Source organism: Capricornis sumatraensis, chromosome 12 (assembly GCF_032405125.1).
Source record: "Capricornis sumatraensis isolate serow.1 chromosome 12, serow.2, whole genome shotgun sequence".
NCBI classification, from domain to species: domain Eukaryota; kingdom Metazoa; phylum Chordata; class Mammalia; order Artiodactyla; family Bovidae; genus Capricornis; species Capricornis sumatraensis.
Window position 1 is genome coordinate 80026331 of NC_091080.1, and position 25912 is coordinate 80052242.

Sequence of the window (25912 nt, forward strand, 5' to 3'; positions counted from 1 at the left end):
TTGAATTAATGTATATATATGGAATCTAGCCTCTTTGTGGATCACTGCATAGCAAAAGGGCTGGCATAACTAAATGAAGCTATGAGCTATGCCATGTAGGGCCACCTAAGACAGACAGGTCATAGTGCAGAGTTATGACAAAATGGGACCCACTGGAGGAGGGAATGGCAAACCACTCCAGTGTATTAGCCATGAGAAACCCATGAACTGCATAATAAAGCAAAAAGATAGGATGCTAAAAGATTAGCCCCCAGGTCAGAAGATGTCCAATATGCTACTGGGGAAGTTCAGATCAGTTCAGTCGCTCAGTCGTGTCCGACTCTTTGTGACCCCATGAACCACAGCATGCCAGGCCTCCATGTCCATCACCAACTCCTGGAGTCCACCCAAACCTAAGTCCATTGAGTCAGCAATGCCATCCAACCACCTCATCCTCTGTCGTCCCCTTCTCCTTCTACCCTGAAGCTTTCCCAGCATCAGGGTCTTTTCCAATGAGTCAGCTCCTCACATCAGGTTGCCAAAGTATTGGCATTTCAGCTTCAACATCAGTCCTTCTAATGAATACCCAGGACTAATCTCCTTTAGGATGGACTGGTTGGATCTCCTTGCAGTCCTAGGCACTCTCAAGAGTCTTCTCCAACACCACAGTTCAAACACATCAATTCTTCTGCGCTCAGCTTTCTTTATAGTTCAACTCTCACATCCACATGTGACCACTGGAAAAACCATAGGCTTGACTAGATGGACCTTTGTTGACAAAGTAATGTCTCTGCTTTTTAATATGCTGTCTAGATTGGTCATAACTTTCCTTCTAAGGAGTAAACATCTTTTAATTTCATGGCTGCAATTACCATCTGAAGTGATTTTCGAGCCCAGAAGCTGAAGTTGACCAGTTCTATGAAGACATAAAAGACCTCCTAGAACTAAATGCCGAGTTCTAAAGAATAGCAAGGAGAGACCAGAAGGCCTTCTTCAATGGACAATACAAAGAAATAGAGGAAAACGAAAGAAAGGGTAAGGCTAGAGATCTCTTCAAGGAAATTGGAAATATCAAAGGAACATTTCTTCCAAAGATGGGTACAATATAAGACAGAAATGGTAAAGACCTAATAGAAGAAGAAGAGATCAATAAGAGATGGAAAGAATACACAGAAGAACTGTACAATAAAGATCTTAATGACCTGGATATCCACGATGATGTAGTCTCTCATGTAGAGCCGGACATTCTGGAGTGTGAAGTCAAGTGAGCCTTAGGAAGCACTGCTGCCTATAATGTAATGGAGGTGATGGAATTCCAGCAGAGGTATTTAAAATCCTAAAATATGATGCTATTAAAGTGCTGCACTCAATGTGTCAGCAAATTTGGAAAGCCAAGCAGTGACCACAGGACTGGGAAATGTCAATCCTCATCCCAGTTCCAAAGAAGAGCAGTACTAAAGAATGTCCAGTCCACCAGACAATTGCACTCATCTCTCATGCTAGTAACGTTATGCTCAAAATCCTTCAAGCTGTGTTTCAGCATCATGTGAACTGAGAACTTCCAGATGTCCATGCTGCATTTAGAAAAGCAGAGAAACCAGAGATCAAATTGCCAACATTTGCTGGATCATAGAGAAAGCAAGGGAATTCCAGAAAAACACCTACCTCTATTTCACTGACTAAGCTAAAGCCTTTGACTGTGTGGATCATAACAAATTGGGGAAAATTCTTAAAGAGATGGGAATACCAGACCATCTTACCTGTCTCCTGAGAAACCTGTATGTGGGTCAAGCAACAGTTAGAACCCTGTATAGAACAATTGATTAGTTAAGGATGGAGAAAGAAGTATGACAAGGCTGTTTGTTGTCACCCCATTTATTTAACTTATACACAGAGCACATCATGTGAAATGCTGGGCTGGATGGGTTACAAGCTGGAGTCAAGATTGCTGGAGAGTATCAGTCTCAGGTATGTGGGTGATACCACTCTAATGGCAGAAAGAAAGAAGAAACTAAAGGGCCTCTTGATGAAGGTGAAGAGGGAGGGTGAAAAAGCCAACTTAAAACTGAATGTTAAAGAAACTGAGATCATGACATCCAGTCCCATCACTTCATGGCAAACAGAAGGGGAAAATGTGGGAGCAGTGATGGATTTCCTCTTTTTGGGCTCTAAAATCACTGCAGGTGATGACTGCACCCATGAAATTAGAAGACAGTTGCTTCTTGGCAGGAAAGCTATGACAAACCTAGATAGTGTGTTAAAAAGCAGAGACATCACTTTGCCAACAAAGGTCTGTATACACAAGGCTATCTTTCCAGTAGTCTTATACAGATGTGAGAGCTGGACAATAAAGAAGGCTGAGCAGTGAAGAATTTATGCTTTCAAACTGTGGTGTTGGAGAAAATTCTTCAGAGTCCCTTGGACTACAAGGAGATCCAACCAGCCCATCGTAAAGGAAATCAGTCCTGGGTGTTCATTGGAAGGATTGATGTTGAAGCTGAAGCTCCAATACTTTGGCCTCCTAATGCAAACAGCTGACTCACTGGAAAAGACTCTGATGCTGGGAAAGGTTGAATGCAGAAGGAGAAGAGGGTGACAGAGGATAAGCTAGTCGAGTAGCATCACTGATTCATGAACTTGGGCAAACTACAGGAGATGGTGAGGGACAGGGAAGCCTGAGTGCTACAGTCCATGGGGTTGTGAAGAGTTGGACATGACTTGGTGACTGAACAATAACATGGAATCTAGAAAAATGGTATAGATGAACCTATTTTCAGGGGTGAATAGAGTTGTAGATGTAGAGAATAGATGTTTGGACAGAGAGCGGGAGTGGGGAGGTGAGGGAAATGAATTGAGAGATTTTTATTAACATATGTACACTACCATGTGTAAAACAGATAGCTAGTGGGAAGCTGCTATATTGCACAGGGTGCTCAGCTCAGTGCTCTGTGATGACCTAGAGGGGAGGGATGGGGGAAGGGAGGTCCAAGAGGGAGGGGATATATGTATACATATAGCTGATTTGCTTTGTTGAACAGCAAAAACTAACACAACATCATAAAGCAACTATACCCCAACAAATTAAAAAAAAAAAAACTAAAAATTAAAATATTATCACAGGAAATGCCTGTACAGGCTTTCAACAAAGAGTAAGTTATATAAAAATCCACTCATTGAAATTTGGTATTTATTTTATTGATCACTTGATAAGAAACTTGAATCTACCAGTTGTTTACCTTCTGAATTGGTGGACAATGAGGGCTTAAAAAAGAAGAAAGGGATGCTGTTACACATTCATATAGGATGGTGGGCTAAGGCAAATTCCTGTTGATGGAATTCAGGAATTTGAGCAGCTTTCAGAAATTAAATAACACTGATGTGGTAGCTGAATGGAAAAAAGTACTTGATGGAATATATATTGCCAAAGTTATTCCTCTCTATATAGCATTGTGAGTTGAATAGACGTTTGGAGGGGATGGTTATTTTAATTTTTATATGGATAGTAGTGCTCTTTTATGTCATTAATAAGACATAAATTTAAATGATTATATTTAGTTACAAATGCTTTGGGGTTCTATAAAATAGTGAGAGATTAGTTTAGATTATTTTGTTTAGATTATCTCATGTCAAAATACAATTTGTAGTTCCCTCAGTTCAATTATTTCAGAGACTTGCAACTTAACATGGTCTTTTCATACTCTTTATAGCTCCTTGGGCATAGAAGTAGCTAGTTAATTTGTATTATTTTAATTTTTTATTAATTTTTATTATAGTTGCTTTTCAATGTTGTGTTAGTCTCTGTTGTACAGCCAAGTGAACCATTGAACATATATCCTATCTTTGGATTTTCTTTCCATTTAGGTCAACACAGAGCATTGAGTAGAGTTCCCTGTGCTATACAGTAGGTTCTTAAGAAGCTACTTTACATGGAAGAGGAAATAGTATATCATGTCTCCTTTTCCCTGTTAATTCTTGTGCTGGTAGCAAAGCATCAGAGAAGGGAATGGCAACCCACTCCGGTATTCTTGCCTGGAGAATTCCATGGACAGAGGAGCCTTGGGGCTACAGTCCATGGGGTTGCAGAGAATATGACACGACTCAGCAATTAACAATTTCACTTTCACCAAAGCATACCTTACTTTTAGATTATGGGACATGTTGTAAATAATGGGATTTGAAATGCAGAAAAAGAAAGATAAGCTACTTGTATAATTGTCTTTCTTATAAGTTTTATTAGAACTTGTAATTGAATTAGGCAAGCCCAGAATGAAGCTGAAGTTTACACATTTCCCTCCATGCTGTTTCTATTTAGTGAGAGGAAAACAGTGATTTTTGCACTTTTATTTATAAGTGTATTTTTTGAAAACATTAAACTCTTAGAGAATCTACTTATATATATATATATATATATATATATATTTTTTATTCTGTATTCTGTGTATGTAAACCTCTATACAAATTTTACTTATAGAATAAAATGCACAGTATCTTTTTAAACTGCCTGCCATGCTTTAGCATGGTTGAGAATAAGACAGAGATCTTGTGCTGAGTCATGTTTCTTTATTTCAGGGTTAACTGTGTCTACTGTCCTTTTTGGCATCACACGGTCTCTGTTGATATTCTACATCCTTATTAACTCTTCACGAACTTTGCACAACAAAATGTTGGAGACCATTTTAAGAGCTCCTGTATTGTTCTTCAATAGAAATCCAATAGGTAAGTCAGACACCAAATTTTTCAGTGAATATGTCTTGTTAACACATTAAGTGACTTGTTACATTTTTATATTTGAAAATGGAAGATATGCTTGGAAGAAAACCACTGTGTTTTTCATTTTCTACAAAAGCTTCACTGATGATTTTTCCTGCCAGAGAAAATCTGAATATAAGAGCATATAAACTTTTATTCCAATTTATGCATGTCTGTAAAAATACATGACTGTTTACTTTGCAGGATGATTTAGGTGTCCATTTGTTATGTGGCATATGAAACACCTAACAGATGATGCAAATGTGTTGAAATATTTTTGACTAGTTGTTGAAACGTTCGCTGTGTTACATAGTGTTAAGCTAACTAGGAAGGACCATCTTCCAGGAACATCTCTACAGAAGACAGGCTGTGTGTTTCTTTCTTTCTTTGCCCATCCATTTCTGGGACCACAGAGCTCTGACATGTGCCCATATTTTGAGTTTTACCTAAATGGTAATGTAAGATTAATTAAAATACAAGATCAGTGAAATGTAAACATCCTCTTCAATAAAATCAACCCTCTAGTTTTACAGTGCACTTTTGGTTACATTTAAGAGGCTTCGTGGTTTATAGTAGGTGGATCTTCAGTATTAAATAAAAGTGTCCCTGAAGGGTTCCCAGTGGTTACTTCCTTCTTTCTGAGGCCTTTGACCTGTCTTACTTCTGAAAGTGGCCTCCTGACCTGGGTTCCTATGAAGAGCTAGTTCATCAGTGCACATGCCCACTCTGTTCAGTTGGTTAGACTAGTGCTGAGGCCCAGCGTGGCTTTGTTTTTGCAGGTGATGATTGACAAGACCTGTTGAGACAGGGATGTGACTGGAGGGAGGACAGGAGTAGCCTTGGCCTGCCCATCAACTAGCTGTGTGATCAAGGCCAAAGTAGGTAGATACTACTGGAAGCAAATCTCCAGGCAGGATGTTATCATGGTTATCGTATGGACCCTGGAGCCAACTTCCTGGGTTCAGTCCTGGAGATAATTATAATAGTAATAGCCAGTTATGTTAATACTTATATGCTAGTTATTTAATTTCTCTGTGTTTCAATTTTCTTACCTGTAAAATGAGGATGTTGTTCACACACTTACCAATATCTTGATGTTATGGCCATTAAGCAGGTTAATAGTTCACAGCACTTAGCACAGGGTCAGTGTCTAATGAACCTCAGTGAGGATGTCAACATGATGTCTGGGAACTTCTCTCCTGTGAAATGGGAATGACCACTGCCCTTCCTGTTTCACAAGACTGTTGTGAGGATTAAATAAGACTGTTTAGGGCAGCACCTTGTACAGATTTATTCAACACATGTTCTTTAGTCCAGGCACTGTGAGGAGCACAGGATGGTAAGCAGCAGAGGCTCACACAATCTCATCTCATTACAAAGCTGAAGTGAGGAAGTGATTGGAAGAATTTTTGCTATTGCAGCTGTGAAAACTACAGTCTGTTAACATGTTTGCCTGTTAACATGAAAACTACAGTCATAAATTTGGGAGCATCAAGTGGGACTGAATTTCTGTTATCATAGCTTCTGAGTGGTTGTAACCACTGTTAACTAGGCTCTTGATGACCTGTAGACCTCTCCAGATGCTGATTTATTATTCAAGGACTTGGAACCAACTTTAAATCTTTAAGGTCACTTAACCTAGAGCAGCAGGCATGCACAGTGTGTATCTTGTCTCCCTCTCCTGTGTCTATTATCAGAACTTCATTCCTTCAAGAAAATAGAAGCACAAATAAGTATTGCAAAAGTATGCCCAAAGGTTTAGGGGCATCAGTTATTTACTCTTTTGGTGGTGTATTAAATTGAACTCTTTTCTATGTTTATTTTCAAAAGCAGAATTTTTAATAGATGATTTATGGTGGTCTTGGTTTCTGGAATGTGATGGCATGAAGAGAAAAACACATAGAGTGGTGTTACTTGTTACCAAGTTCAAGCCCGCTCTGCCTTTCTCACAATGCTGATAAGTCTTACAGACAATGTGTTAAGGCAAAGAATAATGACTTTATTTGGAAACCTGGCAACCTGATGTCTCAGAATAACCAACTTGTTGGGGTCTAGATGCCTGTTTTTTTTTTTTTTTTTTTTTTTTTTTATAGAACATAGGGGAGAGGAGGCAAGGAAATGAAGTCAAAAGGCCATTTATCTTGCACAATAAGAGGGTAGTTTTTCTGCAGCCATTCACAGGTTGGTGAGGGTCAGATTGTATCCATGTGAGCTGATAAAATCCACTTTAGTTTAATATTCAGGCAGAAGGCAGGGTTCCTTGACAAAAGCAGTGAATAGCAATGGTCAAAGAAACACATCCAGCATGGAGTCAGTATTGGCTGATCCCTGCTACAGTTCCTTTGGTGTGCACCTCCCCTGTCTGGGGCCAGTGTCCTGTTCTTTCTCATCCTGAGTCTCCTCAGGGAGCACCACCCTTGCAGGGGTGGCAGCAGAGTCCTGGTGGCTGCAGCATCCTTTGTTTACTGAGGTTACAAGTGACATTTTTAGTTTATGCCAGATATTTACCAGAAATTATCATATTCTATCCTGCAGCCTTAAGAAGTACTATTATTGTGGATTCTGAGAAGGGAAGTAAAATCAATGATAAGTGATTCTTGGTCACTTAGTAATATTTCAGTTTTCCTGCCTACATCCCGCTGGTATTCTTAGATGCTTATTCATAAGTCTGTGCTTGTCACACTTAGTACAGCTCTGAAAATAAGGGCTTATTACCCCAGCAGTAAACTTACAGCTTGGAAATGGCCACAAGCCATCATTTCCCAAAATGTGAGCTGCTGTGAGCCATCTAGAGGGAAAAAAAAAAAAAAAAAAACAATTGCAGACAGGTTATAATTATGTTTATTTAAAAAGTGTCGCTTGGCAAAATTAATCTTGGTAATTAAAGCAAACTTGGTGTAACAATTAGGATTAATTTAGGTATTTTGCAACTATTTATTTACCAATTTAGCACTTGGAGTGAGCTTTAGATGGGATGGATCTAAAGGGAGGGAACATTCTCTAATCCACCAAACCTTCCTGTTACTGCCTTCCTTTTACTGCCACTGTTACCTTTAGGTATCATCCTATTTTGTCTTTCTTTTTACCACTGACATTGGCTTATTTCATATTAATTTTTAATATATTAAATTTGTTGTTGTGTTACCACTAAGCCATGTCTGACTCTTTTGTAGTCCCATGGACTGTAGCCTGCCAGGCTCTCCTGTCCATGGGATTTCCCAGGTAAGAATACTGGCTGCTGCTGCTGCTAAGTTGCTTCAGTTGTGTCCGACCCTATGCTACCCCATAGATAGCAGCCCACTAGGCTCCTCCGTCCCTGGGATTCTCCAGGCAAGAACACTGGAGTGGGTTGTCATTTCCTTCTCCAGCGCATGAAAGTAAAAAGTGAGAGTGAAGTTGCTCAGTCATGTCTGACTCTTCTCAATCCCATGGACAGTAGCCCACCAGGCTCCTTTGTTCATGGGATTCTCCAGGCAAGAATACTGGAGGGGGTTGACATTTCTAACTCCAGGAGATCTTCCTGACCCAGGAATTGAACTCCTGTCTCTTATGTCCCCTGCGTTGGCAAGTGGATTCTTTAACATGAGCCCCAAGGGAAGCCCAATATATTAAATATTTAATACATATACTTTAAAATAAAGATTTATTTATTTGTTTTTAGTTGCATGGGCCTTTGTTGATGCACATTGTGGTCACTTTTTCTATTGCAGAGTTCAGACTCTAGGCACATGGGCTTCAGTAGTTGTGGCGCACAGGCTTAGTTGCTCTGTAGCATGTGGAATCTTCTTGCACCAGGGATCAAACCAATGTCCCCTGCACTGGGGACACTGTATCACCAGGAAAGTCCCTAAATACATATACTTCAAAAATATTGTTTTCATTTATTCACAAATTATTTCTCTTAAAGGTCGTATCTGAGGAAATGAGTAATTTTTTGTATCCTATTCTTGCAGGAAGAATTTTAAATCGTTTCTTCAAAGACATTGGGCATATGGATGACTTGTTGCCCCTGATATTTCAAGATTTCATCCAGGTAGTGTACCAGTCCTGCCAGAGTTCTCTCAGGGAAGAGCAGAGTGCCTGTTTCTCAAGGATTTTTCACAGGGATTGGAGGTGGGCCTTTCAGCCTGGTGATATGTCCAGTTATCTTCCATAAGATGCTGTGTTTCTGAGAGAGAGGTGCAGCTGTGATTGGGAGGCTGAGTTAACATGAGTAACACCTGGGGCAGGAGTGGCTACACAGTCATGTCAAGATTGGTCTGAAGCAGGAACATGCTGGGTAAATGATTCTCCCTCTGCCTTCCAGGTGTCTGGTGTGAATTCCCTTTACTGTGAGCATGTTTCATAACAGAGAGACAATCACTTCTCATGGAAAGATAACCTAGATTAACTAAATTATGCATAATATTTGGCTTCCCAAGTGGTTCAGTAGTAAAGAATTTACCTGCCAATGCAGGAGATACAAGAGACTTGGGTTTGATTCCTGGGTTGGGAAGATGCACTGGAGAATGGAATGGCAACCCTCTTTAGTATTCTTGCCTAGAAAATTCCACAGACACATGAGCCTGGTGGGATATAGTCCATGGGGCTGCAAGAGTCATACACAACTGAGCATGAGCATGATGCGTTGTACTCCCACAGGGGACAAATATCTGCTGCACCATTTTATTTGGATAAAGCCAGGTGTAGTTACTTACAAAGAAAAGATTGGTTAAAAATGAGGTACAAATAATACTTTAACAAGGACAGTGTTGTTTACTTGCTAAATTGTGTCTGACTCTTTTGTAACACCATAGACTGCAACCCACCAGGCTTCTCCATCCATGGGATTTCTCAGGCAAGACTACCAGAGTGGGTTGCCATTTCCTTGTCCTGGGAATATTCCTGACCCAAAGACCAGACTTGTAACTCCTCCAATATAGGCAGATTCTTACCACTGAGGCACCTGGGAAGTCCAACAAGTTTAGTAGAGAGCAGCTTTGAAGATATGAAGGCTTTTAAGCCAGTAATTCGATTATGGGATCAAAGTCATCTCAGAAAATCTCTTTTGTTTTTGTAGACAGTTGTTCTTTTCACAAGCTGATTGCTCTGTCTTAAGGTGTCTTATTGCCAAATTCAGACTTAAATTGAAGAAAGTGGGGGAAACCACTAGACCATTCAGGTATGACCTAAATCAAATACTTTATGATTATACAGTGGAAGTGAGAAATAGACTTAAGGGACTAGATCTGATTGACAGAGTGCTTGATGAACTACGGATGCAGGTTTGTGACATTGTGCAAGAGACGGGGATCAAGACCATCCCCAAGAAAAAGAAATGCAAAAAAGCAAAATGACTGTCAGAGGAGGCCTTACCAATAGCTGTGAAAAGAAGAGAAGAGAAAAGGAAAGACTTAAGTATCTGAATGCAGAGTTCCAAAGAATAGCAGGAGAGATGAGAAAGCCTTCCTCAGTGATCAATGCAAAGAAATAGAGGAAAACAATAGAATGGCAAAGACTAGAGATCTCTTCAAGAAAATCAGAGATACCAAAGGAATATTTCATGCAAAGATGGGCTCAATAAAGGGCAAAAATGGTATGGATGTAACGGAAGCAGAAGATATTAAGAAGAGGTGGCAAGAATACACATAACTGTACAAAAAAGATCTTCATGACCCAGATAATCACAATGGTGAGTTCGCTCACCTAGAGCCAGACATCCTGGAATGTGACATCAAGTGGGCCTTAGGAAGCATCACTACAAATAAAGCTAGTGGAGGTGATGGAATTCCAGTAGAGCTACTTCAGATCCTAAAAGATGATGCTGTGAAAGTGTTGCACTCAATATGCCAGCAAATTTGGAAAACTCAGCAGTGGGCACAGGACTGGAAAAGGTCAGTTTTCATCCCAATCCCTAAGAAAGACAATGCCAAAGAATGCTCAAATTACCACACAATTGCACTCATCTCACACGCTAGTGAAGTAATGCTCAAAATTTTCCAAGCCAGGGTTTAGCAGTACATGAACTGTGAACTTCCTGATGTTCAAGCTGGTTTTAGAAAAGGCAGAGGAACAAGAGTTCAAATTGTCCACATTCCACTGGATCATCAAAAAATCAAGAGAGTTCCAGAAAAACATCTTCTTCTGTTTATTGACTATGCCAAAGCCTTTGACTGTGTGGATCACAATAAACTGGGGAAAATTCTGAAAGAGATGGTGATACCTAACCACCTGACCTGCCTCTTGAGAAACCTGTATGCAGTTCAGGAGGCAACAGTTAGAACTGTACCTGGAACAACAGACTGGTTCCAAATATAAAAGGGACTACCTCAAGGCTGTATATTGTCACTCTGCTTATTTAACTTATATGCAGAGTACATCATGAGAAATGCTGGTCTGGAGGAAGCACAAGCTGGAATAAAGATTGCTGCGAGAAACATCAATAACCTCAGATAGGCAGATGACACGACCCTTATGGCAGAAAGTGAAGAAGAACTAAAGAGCCTCTTGATGAAAGTGATAGAGAGAAGTGAAAAAGTTGGCTTAAAGCTTAACATTCAGGAAACTAAGATCATGGCATCTGGTCCCATCACTTCATAGCAAATAGATGGGGAACCAGTGGAAACAGTGGCAGACTTCATTTTGGGGGGTTCTATAATCACTGCAGATGGTGACTGCAGCCATGAAATGAAAAGACACTTGCTCCTTGGAAGGAAAGTTATGACCAACCTAGACAGCATATTCAAAAGCCAAGACATTACTTTGCTAACAAAGGTCCATCTAGTCAAGGCTTTGGTTCTTTCAGTAGTCACGTATGGATGTGAGAGTTGAACCATAAATAAAGCTGAGCGCCAAAGACTTGATGCTTTTGAACTGTGTTGTTGGGGAAGACTATTGAGAGTCCCTTGGACTGCAAGGAAATCCAACCAGTCCATCCTAAAGGAGAGCAGTCCTGAGTGTTCATTGTAAGGACTGGTGTTGAAGCTGAAGCTCCAATACATTGGCCACCTGATGAGAAGGGCTGACTCCTGGTCCAGGTGGTGGTGGGGCTTCTAGGAGACAACCTTTGATCCCAGATGAAAGAGAAAGGCTGCTGTGGATGGTGGGACAGAAGGTGTTCGTGGAAGCCAAGTTCTTGTGTGGGATCCAGTCGTTCTCTCTGTAACCACCTGAGGTGGGGAAGGGAAGAACCTGGAAGGTCCTTTTTCAGCTGTGTAAGCGCACCTGTGTTCAAACTCATTTTTGATGATTTTGCTTTTCCTTGTTGTATAAAACTTAGAAAGTTCTTGATCATTTTTATTTTTATTACTTCTAAAGTGTTTATTCCATATACTTTCCCTTGTCTAATTTCTTCTCACTCCCTTAAATGAAATTTCAGATAATTTAATATTTTGTGATAGTGATGCCAAGTGTGGCTAAGGAAAATCCTGGATTCTTAGTAGTTGTCCACATTGTAGGACAGTCCACCTTTTCAGGTGATGTCATCCAGAGACCAGATCCCAAAAGAGAGGCAATCATGAGTTTGTGTACCATCCTGTACACTGACTCTCAGAGCTACCAGCCTGTTCAGTCACATTATATGAGTGATTAGGGAAATTGGAGCTGTTCACCATTTCAGAGGATGAAGCATTAAAAAATCAACTTATGTAGTATGATTGCACCTGATAATCATTTATGATGTCAACATCTTTAAAGTATGGCAGTGCAGAGCCCCGCCATCTCCTTTTCCAAGCCCTTGTCCCAGCTCTCCCTCTTACCATCTCTGCACCACAAAGCCACACTTTCCTTTTTGTAAATTGGAGAAAATAATGCTCACTTCCTAAGATTTGTTGGGAAGACAAAATGAAGTTCATTTTAATATTATTATTTGCATAACATCTAAGTGCATGTTGAGCAGTAAGTAACTATTTTTAAAATACCACATATGTGTTTTAGGTAAGAAATAGTCTGATGACAGTGATCTTTGTTGATGTTCAGTTGCTAAATCATGTTCAACTCTTTGTGACCCCATGAACTGCAGCATGCCAGGCTTTGCTGTCCCTCACTGTCTCCCGGAATTTGCCCAAGTTCATGTCAATTGAATCGGTGATATCATCTAGCTATCTTATTCTCTGTTTTCCTCTTCTCTTTTTGCCTTTGGCAAAGTGGCATTACGTGGCATTAAAGTTATTGTCAGAGACAGTTTCAAGCCCATAAATATCATCTCATTAATTTGTATCACAGAGATTCTAGGTTTGTAATCCTCGAAGATTTTGATGGACACTTTCTTATGTAGACTCACAAAATAAAAATCAGTTGTTTTCAAGATAGATCATTGAGCGTCAAATATTTCAGAGCAATGTAATTGTCATACAATTTGCCAAAGTCCCAAATAACACTAAGAAGTCTCAATCATCTACAATTCTTGTTATTGAAATCATCACCTCGAAGGAGTCTTCCACTGCAAAAACAAGTGAAAATGAAGGTGAGATGAGGAAGTTAGGTTTAGGCATTTTGATTTTCCACAAAAAAAAAAAAAAAAAAAAGAAAGAAATTTGAGACTGCTCTGAGCATGTGAACTTGCACACAGCTGCTCTCAGCAAAATACTGTAATTTACTGAGGAAAACTAAGTTGCAAAATGCTTATTCCCCACACACCCCTCATTCAGGGAAATTAAAAAACAAAACAAAACAAAACAGCAGCTTGTCAGAGCTGAACTGAGTCTTCATGTCCTTTCATGGACACAAAGGGCAAATGCCCTTGAGCCACTGATGCTGGCTGTGGTGGGACCACCAGGGTCTGTGTCACTCCCTCCTCAGCACACACAGCACACTGACTGCAGTTTTATGAAGTGAAAATGCCCAAGAAAAAGAAAATGTGAAGGAGGTGTCCTCAGTCATTTCTTCCCAGAGAGGGGAGAGCAGAAGAACAGGCCACTGCATCTGGATATTGAGAACAAAGCCTGAGACTGAGGTTATTGTGGGTCACTTGCTTTTGCAGCCTTTACTTGTCTCAGCACCACTAACCCTTGCATTTCATTGTGTAGAGATGTCAGGGAAAGTGTGTAGAGAATATCCCAGCCTCTCCCACTGAATAATGACTTTGTCATTTTTAGATTTCTGTGGGTGTTGATCCCTTCCCCAACCCCTTCCTCAAATTCCCCTTAGGGATGTTTATTTTTAGCATATATGTAATACTAGTGTTTTGTGGATATTTTCTTCCTGTCAGTGGCTTGCCATTTATATCTTTAGTGGAGGTCAAGGTTTAATTTTGATGAAGTCTAATGTTTACCTTTTTTTCCCCTTTTTTTTCCTTTTGTAGTTGATGTTTTTGTATCCTAAGAAATCTTTGCATATCCTTAGGAGTGTGAAGATTCTTTTCTATGTTCTATCTTTTTAGATATCAATGCATCTTGTACTAATTTTTGTATGTGAAAGAGTAAAACTAGTGGTTGAGTTTTATTTTTTTCCAATTATTCTGGACACATTTGTTAAAGACTTTTATGCATTGAATTAAGGAAATCTGCATCTGTATAATTTATTTTGTTCCTCAGTAGTTGCAGTTTATGTCAATATTTTGATCCTTATACCAATACTGCATTCTTAGTTACTGTGCATTTTAATAGGAGTTGAAACCCATAGTTTAAATTGTCTAACTTTGTGCTTCTTTGTAAAGGTTGCTTTGATCATTCAGGATTCTTTACTTTTATGTGTCAATTTTAGAAGCCTTTAAATTTGTTTTTAAATAAAAGCCTGCTGAAATTTTTATTAATATTTCCTTTTAGCTATAGAATATTTGAGAAGTCTGAGTCTTAACAATGTTGGATCTGCAATTACTAATATGTGTCTCTCTCTGCTTATTTAGGTCTTTTTTAATTTTAGAAATATTTTGTAATTTTTAGTATAGATGTCTTACACTTCTCTGGTTAAATTTATCCACGCATATTTGCTTTTTCATAGTATATAGGATTTTAAAAAATTATTTATTCATTTATTTATGATGCACTGGACCTACTTTGCTATGTATGGGCTTTCTCTAGTTGTAGTGAGAGGGGGTGACTAGTTGCAGTGGATGGACTTCTCATTTTCGTGGCTTTTCCTGTTGCAAAGCACGGGCTCTGGGGCACATGGATTTCAGTAGTTGTGGCACGTGGGCTCAGTAGGTGCAGCCGTCTGGTTCTAGAGCCTGGTTCAGTGACTGTGTTACATGGGCTTAGCTGCTCTGCACATGTGGATTCTTTGTGAACCAGGGATCTAACTTGTGTTCCCTGCATTGGCAGGTGGATTCTTAACCACTTGGACCAGTAGGGAAGTCTTGTTTCTGATACTATTATTCACTTGCTTGTTGCTAGTCTATGGAAATACAGTTGATTTATTTGTGAATTAACTTTGCATTGCCTGGAGTTGATAGCAGTATGTTTTGTTTTGTTTTTAATTCTATAGGATTTTGTCCATATGCAATCATGTCAGCTGTAAATAATTGCAGTTTTGTATCTTCATTTCCAATATTTATAACTTTTATTTCCTTTTCTTGAATAGTTGGGGCTAGAGTTTCCATTTAGTGTTAAAGATAATTGATTAGATAAGATAATCTTGTATTCTTAGGGCAAAATCTTTCAGTAATTTTTCATTGCAAATAATATTAATTGTAATTTTTTAGATAGATATCTGTTACCAGGTTTAAAATATTTCTTTTAATTCAGTTGCCAAGAATTTTACTTTTTTAAAAAAAATGAGGGATAGGCATTGAATTTTAACAAATATTTCTTCTACATCACTTCAGCTGGTCATATGATTATTTATCTTCACTCTTTTAATGTGAATTATAGTGATTGGTATTTGAAATTTAAACAACATTCCTGGAAAAGACTTTGCTTTGTCATAATGTAGCATCTTTTTTATGTATTGCAATATGTAGTTTGTCAAGAATTTTTGTACCTATTGTTCATGAAGGATATTGATCTATAATTTGTTTTCTTAAGATATTTTGTCAGCTTTTGTTATTGGAAGAATGTCAGTTCAGTCACTCAGTCGTGTCTGACTCTTTGCGACCCCATGGACTGAACCATGCCAGGCTTCCCTATCCGTCACCAACTTCTGGAGCTTGCTCAAACTCATGTCCATCGAGCTGGTGATGCTATCCAACCATCTCATCCTGTGTCATCCCCTTCTTCTCCTGTCTTAAATCTTTCCCAGCATCAGGGTCTTTTCCAGTGAGTCGGTTCTTTGCATCAAGTGGCCAAAGTATTGGAGTTTCACTTCAGCACCAGTCCTTCCAATGAATATTCAGGACTCATTTCCTTTAGGATGGAGTGGTTGGATCTCCTTGCATTCCAAGGGACTGTCTAGAGTCTTCTCAACACCACAGTTCAAAAGCATCAATTCTTATGTATCCTCATGAAAATATATGGGAAATATTTCCATTTTTAATGGTCAGTTTAATGTCAGCTTGACCAGACTACATTCCTCAGTTATTCAGTCAAAAGGTGTTGTGTGTGTTGCTCTGTAGGTATTTTGTAGATGTGATTAAAGTCCATAATCAGTTGATTTTAAGTAGGGAAAAAGCTTCCCTGAAGTAAAAGAAATTCTGCTTGTGGAGAACAGCATCAGCTCCTGCCCAAGGGTTCCAGCCTGTTCTTTGTAACAGGTGAACCTGAGGATTTTGAACTTGCTCAGTCAAGTTAGATTGTGGAATATTATCCTTTTTATATTGCTAGATTCAGTTCATTGGTATGTCATTTAATATTCAAAGACAGTTTGGTTTGCAATTTTTCTTTCTTTTAATGTCTTTATCTGGTTTTCATATCATGATAATGCTGGACTTATATACCCTGGAAAAGTTTGGCAAAACTTTTCTGCACAATGTTTTTGTGAAGCCCTCTGGACTTACAGTCTTTTCATTGAGAAATTAAAAAATTATGTATTCAGGGAATTCCCTAGTAGTCCAGGGGGTCATGACATTATGCTTTCACTGTTGTGAGCCTGGGATTGCTGGTAGGAAAACTAAGATCCCACAAGCTGCATAGTATGGCCAAAACAATAAAATAAAGTAAAATAAAATAAAGGATTCAAATTCTTAAATCAATATGCAGTTATTCAGATTTTCTATGTCATTATGTTAGTTTTGTATGTCATTTTTAAAGACATTTGTCCTTTACATTAAAATTTAAAAATTTATCTGCACAATGTTTATTATATTCTCTTTGTAACGCTTATGGTATCTTTTGTATTAAAGTGAAAGCTAAAGTGTTCGTTCCTCAGTCATGTCCGACTCTTTATAACCCCATGGACTGTGGCCTGTCAGGCTCCTCTGCCCATGGGATTCTCCAGGCAAGAATACTGGTGTAGGTTGCCATTTCTTTTTCTAGGAGATCTTCCCAACCCAGGGCTCAAACCTGGGTCTCCCCTATTGCAAGCAGATTCTTTACCATCTGAGCCACCAGGGAAGCCCAGCCTTTTGTGTTACCCTGTTTGAATTCATGTGAATTGTAAATTTTCTCTCTCTTTTTTTTTTCTTTTGTATTTTTTGGTGATTTCAAATAACCATGCTTTGTATTTGTTGATTTTTCTGTTTAAAGGTTAGTTTACTTTTTAATTCAGGTCTATTGTCACTTAGTTGCTCAATTGTGTCTGACTTTTTGTGACCTGATGGACTGCAGCAGGCCAGGCTTGCCTGTCATTCACTATCTCCCAGAGCTTGCTCAAACTCATGTCCATTGAGTTGATGATGCCATCCAACCATCTCATCCTCAGTCGCTCCTTTATCCTCCTGCCCTTAATCTTTTGCAGCATCAGGGTCTTTTCCAATGAGTCAGTGTTTCACATCAGGTGGAAAAAATATTGGAGCTTCAGCATCCAAACTTTCCAGTGAATAATCAGAGTTGATTTCCTTTGGAATTGGCTGGTTTGATCTCCTTGCTGTCCCAGGGACTCTCAAGAGTTAATTGCTTTTTCTTATTTTAATTCTTCTACATACTTTAATGTGCTGTTTTTTTTTTTTCTTTTGTTTATAAGATGGATTTCAAAATCCTTGACTTTAAGCTTTTTTAAAGACTTTTTAATATTTTAAAAGATATTTTAATTTGTTGGAATATAGTTGATTTACAATGTTGTGTTTGTTTCAGATGTACAGCAAAGTGGTTCAGTTATACATGTACAAATATTCATTATTTTTTAGATTCTTTTCTCAAATAAGTTATCACAGAATGTTGAGTAGATTTCCCTGTGATATACTTTTATAGTGCTCTTCTTTTTAAGGTGTACCTTGTTAAATTATCAAATCAGAGGACTCCAGACTTAAATTTTGTAGTAACATTGAAACCTGAGAAAAGTGAAAAGGAAGCTATTGATCAATGAGATACACTAACCATGAAGGAAGAGATACAGCATGTTTTCCTAAAGCTTCCTTTTGTGCTGGTTAGCAAACTGTGAACCAAACCCCACCATTCACTCTTCAGTGCAGTTAGTCGTGACTCAGTTGGGAGTGAATTGAAGGATTCTCAGGTCCCAGAGCTTACGTGGTTGTGAAAAGATCCAAGGCAGCCAAATAAGGGATGAAGAATGTGATTAATATATCCCAAGCCAAGAGCAGGTGTAGAAATCTTAGTCTTAGGCTTTGTATGTGTGTGTGTATGTGTGTTAGTCACTCAGTTGTGTCCGATTCTTTGCAATCTCATGGACTATAGATTACCAGCCTCCTCTGTCCATGGAATTCTCTAGGCAAGAATAATGGAATGGGGTGCCATTCTCTTTTCCAGGGGATCTTCTCAACCCAGGGATCAAACCCAGGTCTTCCTGCAATGCAGGCAGATTCTTTACCATTGAGTCACCAGGGAAGTCCAGGGTTTGTATTCAGTTCAGTTCAGTCACTCAGTCGTGTCCGACTCTTTACGACCCCATGAATCGCAGCATGCCAGGCCTCCCTGTCCATCACCAACTCCCGGAGTTCACTCAGACTCACATCCATCGAGTCAGTGATGCCATCCAGCCATCTCATCCTCTGTCGTCCCCTTCTTCTCCTTTCCCCAATCCCTCCCAGCATCAAAGTCTTTTCTAATGAGTCAACGCTATGCATGAGGTGGCCAAAGTACTGGAGTTTCAGCTTTAGCATCAATCCTTCCAAAGAAATCCCAGATTGATCTTCAGAATGGACTGGTTGGACCTCCTTGCAGTCCAAGAGACTCTCAAGAGCCTTCTCCAACACCACAGTTCAAAGGCATCAATTCTTCGGCTCTCAGCCTTCTTCACAGTCCAAATCTCACATCCACACATGACCACAGGAAAAACCATAGCCTTAACTAGACAGAACTTAGTCTGCAAAGTAATGTCTCTGTTTTTGAATATGATATCTAGGTTGCTCATAACTTTTCTTCCAAGGAATAAGCGTCTTTTAATTTCATGGCTGCAATCACCATCTGCAGTGATTTTGGAGCCCCAAAAAATAAAGTCTGACACTGTTTCCACTCTTTCCCCATCTATTTCCCATGAAATGATGGGACCAGATGCCATGACCTTCATTTTCTGAATGTTGAGCTTTAAGCCAACTTTTTCCCTCTCCTCTTTCACTTTCATCAAGAGGCTTTTTAGTTCCTCTTCACTTTCTGCCATAACAGTGGTGTCATATGGACATCTGAGGTTATTGATATTTCTCCCGGCAATCTTGATTCCAGCTTGTGTTTCTTCCAGCCCAGCGTTTCTCATGATGTACTCTGCACAGAAGTTAAATAAGCAGGGTGACAATATACAGCCTTGACATACTCTTTTTCCTATTTGGAACCAGTCTGTTGTTCCATGTCCAGTTCTAAGTGTTGCTTCCTGACCTGCATACAGATTTCTCAAGAGGCAGGTCAGGTGGTCTGGTATTCCCATCTCTTTCAGAATTTTCCCCAGTTTATTGTGATCCACACAGTCAAAGGTTTTGTCATAGTCAATAAAGCAGAAATAGATGTTTTTCTGGAACTCTCTTGCTTTTTCCATGATCCAGTGGATGTTGCCAATTTGATCTCTGGTTCCTCTGCCTTTTCTAAAACCAACTTGAACATCAGGAAGTTCACGGTTCACATATTGCTGAAACCTGGCTTGGAGAATGTTGAGCATTACTTTACTAGCATGTGAGATGAGTGCAACTGTGTGGTAGTTTGAGCATTCTTTGGCATTGCCTTTTTTTGGGATTGGAATGAAAACTGATCTTTTCCAGTCCTGTGGCCACTGCTGAGTTTTCCAAATTAGCTGGCATATTGAGTGCAGCACTTTCACAGCATCATCTTTCAGGATTTGAAAGAGATCTGCTGGAATTCCATCACCTCTACTAGCTTTGTTCGTAGTGATGCTTTCTAAGGCCCACTTGACTTCACATTCCAGGATGTCTGGCTCTAGATGAGTGATCACACCATCGTGATTATCCAGGTCGTGAGAATATTTTTTGTACAGTTCTTCTGTGAATTCTTGCCACCTCTTCTTAATATCTTCTGCTTCTGTTAGGTCCATACCATTTCTGTCCTTTATCGAGCCCATCTTTGCATGAATTGTTCCCTTGGTGGTGAAGGGAATGGCAAACCACTTCAGTATTCTTGCGTTGAGAACCCCATGAATAGTATGAAAAGGCAAAATGATAGGGTTTGTATAGATCTCATCATATAGCTAAGACTCACCAACGTTTTATAATGTCCTGCTTTAACAGAGTTAAATGAGTTGGGCTATATCAAAGGAAACATAGGTGATGAAGGAGGGCTCTTAGAACCAGAGCTGATCTTTAAACTTCCTACGACCTGCAAGCTACTGTATCTGATTACATGAAGACTCAGCACTGACCCTCGCTTAGTGTTAATCTTGCTTAGTTGTGTCCAACTCTACAACCTCACGGATTGTAGCCCACCAGGTTCCTCTGTCTCTAGGGATTCTGCAGGCAAGAATACTGGAGAGGGTTGCCATGCCCTCCTACAGGGGATCTTCTCAACCCCCGGACCAAAGGCAGGTATTCTGTATTGCAGGCAGATTCTTTACCATCTGAGCCACCAGGAAAACCCTATCTCAGCACAATATTGGGCTAATGGAATTTCTCCTCCAGGTATAGATCATCATCCTCTGCCAACTGAAGAATTTTTCTGAATTGTGAAAAATCACCATTTTCTCTCAAGTGAAAGAGTTCATCTCAGAATTTTTTTTATTTGTGCATGTGAATTCATAGACTTTGGATAGAATATCCCAAATGGCGTGATCCAAATGGAAAATATATAAAAATAATGATTCTCCTTATTTATCAAGACTTGGGTCACTTGCTTCTGGGTCTATATGCTTCTTTCTATATACCCATCACTGTCTCTCTTCCATAGTGTGACAGAGGTGCAGAAACACTGGCCATGGTGATAGGGTCCATCAGATGGCCTGGAATCCAACCAGTGGGGGAAATTGTGTAGCTTGAATTGGGCTTTTTGGAATTCCTGGTGATTTGGAGAAAGAAATGAGGTTGGCTTTAAGGAAGGGATTTATTGTGTGTTTATTGTACACTAGGATCTTTTGTTTCCTTCTTCAGATGTTGACTTTTTGCTTAGATACTATTTTCATCTTCTATAAACTTCTATAAAGTGTTTGAGATGGCTGGCAATAAAATATTCATAAATGTATATACATATAAAAGTAAAAGTGCTCAGTCATGTCCAACTGTTTGGGACCCCATGGACTATAGCCTGCCAGGCTCCTCTGTGCATGGAATTTTCCTGGTAGAAATACTGGAGTTGGTTGCTAGTCCCTTCTCCAGGGGATCTTCCAAACCCAGGGATCAAACCTGAGTTTTCTGCATTGCAGGCAGATTCTTAACCATCTGAGCCACTTGGGAAATCAATATGTTATGTGTGTGTGTGTGTGTGTGTGTGTGTGTGTGTGTGTGTGTATAATAAAGCTGTTAGAGACATCCTCTTTAAATTGTTTTAGATTTAGGGCCATGAAATCTGAACTCCGGAGCTTCTAAGAGCATTACTCTTAGGTCTTCAGAGGGTACCTAAGGAAAAAGCATTGGCACAGCTTCCATGGAGCCCTTCATTTTGATCTTACCTCTGCTTCCCAGGTTACCTGCCAGGCTGGTAAAAGGCCCTCACCTGGAGTGGTTCAGTCGCTCAGTCTTGTCTGACTCTTTTTGACCTCATGGACTCTAGCCTTCAAGGTTCCTCTCTCCATGGGATGTTCCAAGCAAGAATACTGGAGTGGGTTGCCATTTCCTTCTCCAGGGGAACTTCCTGACCCAGAGATCAAACCTGGGTCTCCTGCATAGCAGTCAGATGCTTTAATGACTGATCCACCAGGGAAGCCACCTGGGGAGAGCCAGATTATTGAAATCGATGAATGTTATCTATCAAATGATACAAGTCTGCTAAAAACCAGTAATTTTTTTTTTATAATTGACATTTTAGTAGGTTTTTTTTTTTTTGTTTTTTTTTTGACAAATGAAAATGGCAAGCCAAGTGACCTAAAGGCTAGACATAGAAGGAGCTGAAAGGACCCCTCCCCATGAACATGAAGGCTGTAGCCTGGTAGGATGCACAGTCAAACCAGTGGCTGTAAGAAATTGTTTTCTGTCAGTCTAATAGGAGGGAGGTCAGACAGCTCTATTTTTTTCCACTTATGATTATAATTTACTCCTTCAGAACTCCATCCTCTTCACTCTGAGTTTTCTTTTGATACCACAGAAGAGACAGAGAAATAGGAAAAGCACATGGGTCTCCATCCAGATCATGCAGTTCGGTTCCCAAGGGCTCCTGGCCACAGAGTCACAGTTCTGGTTGGTTGTTCCTCCTGCCTGCAGCTGTGGCTCTGGGATTCTCTGAGTACAAACTGGTCCTCTCTTTCTCCAGGATAAGTTTCCTGGGAAACTTTAGGACAACCACTTACCCTGCCAACCTCATATTTCTTATCTTAAAGAACAGCCAGTGTTAACTTAGACAAGCATCTCAGCCTTCTCATGCCAGCTCCTTTTTGGTCAAAATTTCCATCAGCTATGATTACTGCCTGCAAGTCATTTATGCCAGTCTTTCTATTTGTTAAACAAGCCTATAAAATCAGTCACGAGTCTTAGAATTGTCTAAAAATATTCAGGTATTCTTCCCTGTGTTTCCCCAGCACTAGAGGCCTTGACCCAGACTGGGTGAATCTGCAAGTCCCTAGCACCCCACCCAACTTTCATAGCAGGCAGACACTAAATGTTGATTGCATTTTTATTGCCTGATACTGTCCTCCAGGGTATCATACCTTTCCTGATAAAATGGATGCTTAAATCAACGTCAACCAATGACTTCATTTTCTATTCTACCTGCTGTCTTTTTAAGACCAAGATCATTTCCCAAGAGAAAATCATCTCAGGGGATAATGTGATGATTAAGAGAATGTTCCTGGAACTCAGCATAGAACCTTACACATAATGAACACATTGTAAATGGAATCTGGTCTTGTTATAATAGTTAACCTTTAAGCTTAAAAATGTCATAATTGCTCATGACATGGGCTTACCAGCTCCGTGACTTAGGCTTTGCAGTGTCCATCAAGTTGCTTTTCCTCTCCCTGTGCCTCACTGTCTCCATTTGTAAAATTAGATAATGCTGTTACTAGACATGTTATACTGAATTTTGTAATTAACCACTTCTTTATCCCTACATGGATAGCAAGGAATCTGGATTCCTCATCTATGATGCCTGCTCACTCCTCTCTCTTGTAACATCTGCTAACTCCTGAAAATTTGAGATGCAGCTCCTACTGTCTGATCCTCAAATATTTTCATCTGTTAAAAATAGAAATGCCTGCCTCAAAGGGCTACTGAGTGTCTCACAAGAGCTGATACCTAGAAAGTTCTTATCAGAGTGTTGGGTGCATTCAATAAACATCATGAGGACCACCTATAGTTTTATTTCCTTGGAAGGAAAACCATTCCCTGCTGTTTCAACAAGTTTCAAGGAAAGGAGCTTAATCCTAAAAAATCAATAATGTTTATCTTTGAAAAGTATCCTTGACACAAAGCCCTCTGTATTTTCACTATTTCAGACATTTCTACTTGTGATTGGTGTGGTGGGCGTGATGGTGGCTGCAATTCCTTGGACTGCTATACCTGTGATTCCCCTTGGCATCATTTTATTTTTTCTTCGGTGGTATTTCTTAGAGACATCACGAGATGTGAAACGCCTGGAATGTACAAGTGAGTACCAGGGCTCTCAGGTTGGGAGAACAGTGGAGGCTGTCTTCCATTCATATTGCAATTAACCAGACCCCTGAAATTCTGCAGACTGTTCTGTGGAATTTCTCACCATTAACATTAGGTGATCGAAAGTTATGGCCCCTGAGAGTAGGTTTGGCTCTTAAAGCAAACCTTAAACCTTAAAGCTTAAAACCTTAAAACCTTAAAGCTGCGCTTTGCATTTTAGCCCAAGGAGGATGGATGTGAGCACCATGAGGACAGGGACCATTTCTGTCTTGTTCATGACATACTTCCTAACACAGAGTATCCACTCTATTAATACTATTCTTGAATGTATTTCATCATGTTAGAACTATCATAGAAGGAAAATAGAGAATTTTTCTTCAAAAGAAACCTGAGCACAGAAGAATTGATGCTTTTGAACTGTGGTGTTGAAGAAGACTCTTGAGAGTCTCTTGGACTACAAGGAGATCCAACCAGTCCATTCTAAAGGAGATCAGTCCTGAATATCCATTGAAAAGACTGATGTTGATGCTGAAACTCCAATACTTTGGCCACCTGATGTGAAGAACTGACTCATTTGAAAAGACCCTGATGCTGGGAAAGATTGAGGGCGGGAGGAGAAGGGGACGACAGAGGATGAGATGGTTGGATGGGATCGCCTACTCAATGGACATGGATTTAGGTAGACTCCTGGAATTGGTGATGGACAGAGAAGCCTGGCATGCTGCTGTCCATGCGGTTGCAAAGAGTCGGACACAACTGAGAGAGTGAATTGAACTGAACTGAACTTAAAGTTACCAGAAATGACAAGGAAAGGAAACATTTGGAAAAGGAAAGGAAACCTCAGGAAATATATGTCAGAAGTGATATATTTGAAAAATACATTCTTTCACCTGTTCTAGTAAGTTGCAGTTGTTAAAAGTATTGCAAAAAGATATGTGTTGGTCACTTAGTTATGTCCAACTCTTTGTGACTGCATGGACTGTAGCCCACCAGTCTCTTCTGTCCATGGAATTCCTCAGGCAAGAATACTGGAGTGGGTAGCCGATCCCTTCTCTAGACGATCTTCCTGACCCAGGGATTGAACCCAGGTCTCCTGCATTGTAGGTGGATTCTTTAATGTCTAAGCCACCAGGGAAGCCCTGCTGAAAAGATAAGCCCTGTTATTTTCAGGTTTGCTCTTTGTCATTGTCAGTATTTGGGGTGACACCACACTGTTTGTGTACCCATTTTTCAAAGCTATTCATATAAATGATGCTGAAAATAATCCTCTAGGAGAACACAGGAGAGGGATTGGTTCAGTATCCATTTAGTTGATTACTCTATTCAGCTTCCTAATTTTAGAATAGTGGGGAACAGAGGCGTCCCTGGTGGTCCTGTGATTAAGACTCTGTGCTTCCACTGTGGGGGCCACCATCTCAGTCCTTGGTTGGGAAACCAGATCTTGCAAGGTGCAGCAAAAAATCAGAATGATGGGAAACATTTTATGATTAATTATTCTGTTCAACAGGTAATCACAGATGATGAAATAATCAATTTTTTCTCTTATTAATGGATACATTTCATCAATAGTAAAACAAAAATAAGGAACATAGATTGTTATATAGTTTTTAAAAGTTATAAAAACAGTAGCCAAAAAGTAATGAGAGAATATGTTTGCATCAGAGACCTCAACCATGAATAATTACTGCAAATTTATACCAACTTAACCTTCTAGATAGATGGGGAAACAGTAGAAACAGTGTCAGACTTTACTTTTTTGGACTTCAAAATCAATGCAGATGGTAACTGCAGCCATGAAATTAAAAGACGCTTGCTCCTTGGAAGAAAAGTTATGAGCAACCTAGATAGTATATTCAAAAGCAGAGATATTACTTTGCCAACAAAGATCCATCTAGTCAAACCTATGGTTTTTCCTGTGGTCATGTATGGATGTGAGAGTTGGACTGTGAAGAAGGCTGAACGCCAAAGAATTGATGCTTTTGAACTGTGGTGTTGGAGAAGACTCTTGAGAGTCCCTTGGACAGCAAGGAGGTCCCACCAATC

General features: G+C 39.7%; 1 protein-coding gene across 1 annotated transcript in view; it reads left to right on the top strand.

Annotated features, from left to right (window-relative positions):
• LOC138089047 (ATP-binding cassette sub-family C member 4-like) overlaps nt 1–25912 on the top strand; it is a 169270-nt gene that overhangs the window by 79683 nt on the left and 63675 nt on the right. The window contains exons 19-21 of the mRNA XM_068984370.1: nt 4549–4695; nt 8682–8761; nt 23713–23863. Coding sequence (XP_068840471.1) covers nt 4549–4695; nt 8682–8761; nt 23713–23863 — 378 coding nt within the window. The remainder of the gene's footprint in view (nt 1–4548; nt 4696–8681; nt 8762–23712; nt 23864–25912) is intronic.